We start from the raw sequence: 6,321 nt of genomic DNA on the forward strand, positions 1-6,321 counted from the left end.
AAACGACCGACAATCTCCTCTGCGAGAAACACGTAGAATAATCTCCCTGCGAGCTCTGTTCTTTCGGGTTAAAGTGCGTCCGTAGCCTCAGCAACAATAAAGTGCTTGTTTTGTGAACCGTAACACGCGGGTGGAACGATTGACTGAAACCTCTCACGAATATCCAGTCTCCGACCGAATTTTCTCCTGTCCTTCTTCACGCGAGTCCAACGCATTTATCGTTCACGGATCCTCAGTTCCCTAAAGGGTTCGTGTAACAGTTTTTGGTCCTTCGAGCCGGATTAGTGAAGAAACCTGGATCGTTCGGAAAACGTTAGAGGCGAAACCAACCGTCCATTTCAAACGTTCGTGTCGGGTCTCGTGACTTTCAAAGTAAAAACACGCTGTGAACATGAATACAAGTGTCACGGAGACCTTCGAAGCGGTGCTGGAGCGGCAAACACAGGCGTTTGCTCAACTCACGAAAATATTGGCGAATACGAAGAAAAAAGGGGTCGACAACTACACCGTGGAGTATCTGGACACCAGGCTGACCATGTATCAGGAGACCTGGACCCAGATTACTTCTTTCAACGGGTACCTCCAAGCGTACCGGAAAGCGGACCGGACGAAAGAAGACCTACCTTACTTCAAGGCCGGAACAATGGATCGGATGGAGGACGCGTACCTTGATGGCTGGTCCTACCTACGGGAGCAGCTGGCCCATCTACGCCCCCCCATCACACCCCCTGCGGCGAATTCATCTATGGCGTTTCCAGCTAGCATGGTAACTCGTCCCGCGCATGTTAAATTACCCCGGATCGAACTCCCGAAATTTGACGGCGATTACACGCGTTGGAAATCGTTCGAATCGCGATTCAATTCCGCGGTAATTGTAAACGAAACCTTGACGGGCTCAGAACGATTGCAGTACTTGCTTAGCGCATTGTCGGGCGAAGCACTAGAATCGATACAGCACCTCGATGTAACGGACGCGAACTTCCAGATCGGCTGGACCCGTCTCAAGGAAATTTACGATAACGAACGAGTCATTGTACATACGCTGATGCAAAAACTTTATTCCTTGAAATCGATCAAATTGTCGCAGCTCGACTCGCTGAATCAGTTCACGATTCATTATCGTAACACCCTCGAGGCGTTGTACAAGTTAGGTAGAGGCACGAAAGAGGATCATCTCGTTTATTTCGTTTCGAGCAAGTTCGACCGCGAATTAGAAACGGAGTGGAACAAAACCCTCGGAGATGCACGAACCTACCCAACATACGCGGCGATGGAAAAGTTTGTTTTAGAACAAACCGCGGCGGTTAAGATGTCCAATCAACCGACGCAACAACTACAATCCTCCGCGGGTCCTGCGAAACCGTTACGACAAAAAACGAACGCGCACGTGATTGAAGAAAGTAGGCCGTCTCCTACTTGCTTTCTTTGCAAAGAAGCGCACGTACCCCGCGACTGTAGCATGTTCCGTAGCCTCTCGCCACTAGCGCGCTTCGAGACGCTGAAAAGTCAACACGCGTGCATAAATTGCCTCGGCGCGAATCACACCGTGTCGAATTGCCCGAGCACAAACGTGTGTAGACAGTGTGGTGAAAAGCACCACACATTGCTGCACCGCGGAGAATCCAGGGCCCTCAGCAGACCCAAAACGAGTGGTTACCGAAACCATGCATCTTCGGTCCAGCCCTCGAGATTAGACGCGTCTACCACTCTTCAGACACCGTTATCGGCTCAAGCCCCTGCGCGGCCCGTGAATTCAGAAGAAATCGGTAGTAACGTTGCGACACATTTCGCCGAAGCCAGTCCGAATGGCATTCAGACTGTCCTACTGGCTACCGCAATGGTCAAAGTTTTCGCGCCCAACGGTCAGTCGCGATTAGCCCGCGCGCTATTAGACCAGGGGTCTCAATCCTCGTTCGTGTCCACCAATCTTGTACAGCAGCTACGTTTACAAAAAGTCCGAGCACCGATTTCCGTGACTGGTCTCGGCGGCGAACGAACAAGCACCATTGATTATAGTGTGCAACTGCAGATAGGTTCGTCCAAACAGGAGTCACCAGCACTGTTAACCCGTGCGTTCATAGTGCGCGGTATAACGCAGTACGCGCCGCCGGCGATCCAGATGGAAAATTACAGCGCCCTGTTCGATCTCGCGCTCGCGGACCCCGAGCCCGCATCAAAGCAACGTATCGAATTGCTCCTAGGCGCGGATATCTTCGCGCAAATTCTACGACCTGGCGTTCGACTCCCCAGTAACCAAGGACCGATTGCGCAAAATACGGTATTCGGTTGGATCTTGTCCGGATGCATCAACACCCCGGAAAACCATCGCGTCGCGGTTACCACGCATCACGGGACAATCACGGATCCACTCGAACGTGCGTTAACTCGTTTTTGGGAAACGGAAGCGGTCCCTGAAACGCGTATCCTCACTCCCTTGGAAATAGAATGCGAGCGGCACTTCGAAAAAACCTACTCGCGCGACGCTACCGGCAGATTCGTGGTGCGGTTACCGTTTCTCAAGTCGGTCCCCGAGGACTTCCTCGGAGATTCACTCCGAGGAGCCACCGCGTCACTGGCACGTCTGACCCGGAAACTACGCGAAAACGAGGCGGTAAAATGCGAATATAATGCGTTCATCCGCGAGTATGAGTCGCTCGGCCACATGAACCGTCTCGATGGCGTCGACCGTTCCAGGAATTACATTCCACATCGCGCCGTTCTCCGAGAGGAAAGCTTGACTACAAAGCTCCGAGTCGTTTTTAATGCGTCGAGCCAAACGTCTAGCGGATACTCCTTAAACGACATCCTACTTACTGGTCCGAAGTTACAGTTAGATATCACTCACATCTTATTAGCGTGGCGAATCCACAAATATGTTCTAGTGGCGGACATTGAGAAAATGTTCCGTCAAATTCTCATCCACCCACAAGATCGCAAATATCAATGCATCTTGTGGAGAAGCGAATCTACCGGTAATCTCGAGACGTTCGAATTGAATACGGTAACCTACGGAACCGCCTGCGCCCCGTACCTCTCGATGCGCGTTATACAAGAAGTAAACAAGTTGGAAGGTTCGGAATACCCCCTCGCGTCCCCGATTCTTCGCAACAGTGTTTATGTCGACGACGTATTCATGGGCGCGCCGGACAAACAGCTGCTCGAACAGACTAGAATACAAGTCTGTCAGCTGTTGTCTCGAGGCGGATTCAATCTGCGAAAATGGGCGGGCAACGATGCCGAATCCCTGCGAAATATTCCCGCAGCCACACATTCACACGCGGTGGATCTGCGAATATTCAATGCTTCGGAACTCAAAGTCCTCGGAATCAGGTGGATCCCCTCGGACGACACGTTCTATTTTGACTTACAAAAACTGGCGGTCAGAAAGGAGAAGATGAGCAAGCGCGAATTGCTCTCGGAGATTGCGACGTTGTTCGACCCTCTAGGATGGTTGTCTCCAATTGTTGTTCGAGCCAAAATCTTGATGCAGCAACAATGGCTCGAACGAATCAGCTGGGATGACTGCGTATCGGACGACACCCGCGAAACCTGGAACCTCTTCTGTATGGACTGGCGTGCTTTAACCGCAATGAGGGTCCCGCGGTGGATCCAGTACGCCCCTGACTCACTCGAAATCCAACTACATGGATTCAGCGACGCATCTCGTGCCGCCTTTTCATGCGCGATTTACGCCCGCGTAACGTCGCTCACCGGCGAAACGCATACCACGCTGCTCACAGCTAAATCGCGAGTAGCTCCAATAAAAACTGTCTCTATCCCTATCCTCGAGTTAAACGGAGCCGTCATGCTAACTGAATTGGCCGCTCACGTGACCCACTCGATCGGGATACCGGTAACGAAGACAGTTTGCTGGACGGACTCCACGATTGTCCTCGCATGGTTGCGGAAACACCCAGCAGCTTGGAAGACCATGGTGGCCAACAGGACGTCCAAGATCCACTCCACACTGCCGAATGCCGTCTGGAGACACGTGCCGACGCACTACAATCCTGCAGACCTGAATTCGCGTGGTGTAAGTGCAGAAGCACTGCTGTCATCGACGCTGTGGATCGAGGGTCCATCGTGGTTGAAGAGGGACGAAGAAGACTGGCCCGTTCAGCAGACCTACGAAACGGAGGAGGAAAAATGTAAAACCGCCGTACATAATACGGTCACAATCAAAGATTGGGATGCTCTGTCTCGCTTCTCTAGCTGGCAACGCCTAATCCGCGTATTCTGTCACGTGCGGCGATTTATAAACACGGTGCGAAAGCAAACAAGCACCGCGCCCCCCTCGTTCCTCACCGTCTCGGAGCTACGCGATTCGGAAATAACAATACTGCGAATAATCCAACGCAGCTCGTTCGCAACCGAAATCGCCGCGTTCGCGCGGAACAAAGCGTTGACCAGTGGCTCGTCGCTTTTGCCGCTCAGCCCTTTCATCGACCAATGCGGAGTCGTACGCGTAGGCGGGAGGCTCAGAAACTCCTTTCTGCCTTGGGAAACGAAGCACCCCGCGATATTGCCGAAACATCACGTTTCCGACCTCATTATTCGGGAATCGCATCTTCTCTCCTTGCATGGCGGAAATCAAATCACGACGTACACAACAAGACAAAAATATTGGATCCTAGGGTTGCGTAATTCGGTCCGTCGCGTGATTCATAAGTGCGTCAAATGCGCGCGTTGGCGGGCGGAAACTGCAACGCAGGTAATGCAAGACCTCGTGACGTCACGTTGCCGTCCGTCCCCTCCATTCTCTCACATTGGAGTCGATTACGCCGGTCCCTACCAAGTACGAGACGCACCCGGGCGCGGAAAGCGAACTTATAAAAAATACATTGCAGTATTTATCTGTTTTGCTACTCACGCGGTCCATTTAGAGTTGGTTGATGATTGCTCCACGGCTGCCTTCCTCGCAGCCTTCGACCGCTTCACGTCCAGACGTGGTGTTCCTCAGACGATCACTAGCGACAATGGCACGAATTTCGTAGGCGCGTCCAACGAACTCGCTCGACACTTCGTCGAAGTCACAAATTCGCCGGAATTGAAAAATCGATGCTCCACTCTTCTTATTCAGTGGAAGTTCTATCCCCCGGGCGCTCCTCATCACGGAGGAATGCAGGAAGCCGCAGTCCGGTCAACCAAGCATCATCTTCGTCGTATCATGGGGTCGTTCGCGTCAACCTCCGAAGAGATGTCCACACTGCTTTGCAAGGTGGAAGCCACGTTAAACTCGCGTCCGATTACTCGGGTGCGCGACGACCCAGAGTGTCTTGAAATCCTTACGCCAGGGCACTTTTTAACCGGTAGTCCGCTGATTTCACGTCCGGTTCCTCCCGTGATTGACGAGCCGACAACGCACTTATCACGATGGCAACAAGTGCAAAAATTCCACGAACTGCTGTGGCGCGTATGGTCCCGCGAGTACTTGCAGGAACTGCAGTCGCGGTACAAATGGCAAACTGAACAAAAGGATCTGACTGTAGGAGCGGTAGTCCTCTTGGACAACCCCCTACTACCTCCTAACAAATGGGAATTAGGGAGGGTCGTAAAAACGTTCCCAGGTAAAGACGGCCACGTACGAGTGGTGGAGGTTAAGACCGCGTCCTCAACATATAAACGACCCATCACTCGTGTCTGCCAGTTACCAGTAAACAACTGAAGGCACCCCCCGAATAATGTTGTCGAGCGTGCGACGTCACGACCTACGTGACATAACAGTCGCGGCCGGCCGTCGGCCCAGGTGTCGTCATCCGAAACATTGTAAATATTGTAAATAGTTAGTATGTGTGTGTATGTGTACGTATGTATGGGGAGCTCTTCGAGATATATAGATTATCCGTTTCTGTTGCGCGACCGCGCAAGGCGGGCGGTTTGTTAAACGCGAACGATACAGTTTCGTATGATTCAGCGCCGCGACCACCCCCCTCGTCGTCCCTACAGCACCGCGGCGAGTCTTCACCTCGAAGCGAGCTCCCGTATGTGTGTACGGTGGGGGAATCCACCGATTACCGGTAAATAGGACCCCCAGCCAGTTTGAAGGCGCGTTCCGTTGTAACCTCCTCTGCGAGTACACACGCGAATTATATAATAGCTACGAGCAAGTTTCAAAAACGACCGACAATCTCCTCTGCGAGAAACACGTAGAATAATCTCCCTGCGAGCTCTGTTCTTTCGGGTTAAAGTGCGTCCGTAGCCTCAGCAACAATAAAGTGCTTGTTTTGTGAACCGTAACACGCGGGTGGAACGATTGACTGAAACCTCTCACGAATATCCAATCTCCGACCGAATTTTCTCCTGTCCTTCTTCACGCGAGTC

At 52.2% G+C, this 6,321-nt stretch overlaps 1 protein-coding gene across 1 annotated transcript; it reads left to right on the plus strand.

The window, feature by feature from the left end:
- The first annotated feature begins 391 nt into the window (after nt 1-391).
- Nucleotides 392-5,665, plus strand: LOC143220016 (uncharacterized). The gene has a single exon (XM_076445775.1). The coding sequence runs from the start codon at nt 392-394 to the stop codon at nt 5,663-5,665; it is 5,274 nt and encodes a 1,757-aa protein (XP_076301890.1).
- The last annotated feature ends 656 nt before the right edge of the window (nt 5,666-6,321 follow it).

This window comes from Lasioglossum baleicum, unplaced genomic scaffold (assembly GCF_051020765.1).
Source record: "Lasioglossum baleicum unplaced genomic scaffold, iyLasBale1 scaffold0137, whole genome shotgun sequence".
In the NCBI taxonomy this organism is placed as follows: domain Eukaryota; kingdom Metazoa; phylum Arthropoda; class Insecta; order Hymenoptera; family Halictidae; genus Lasioglossum; species Lasioglossum baleicum.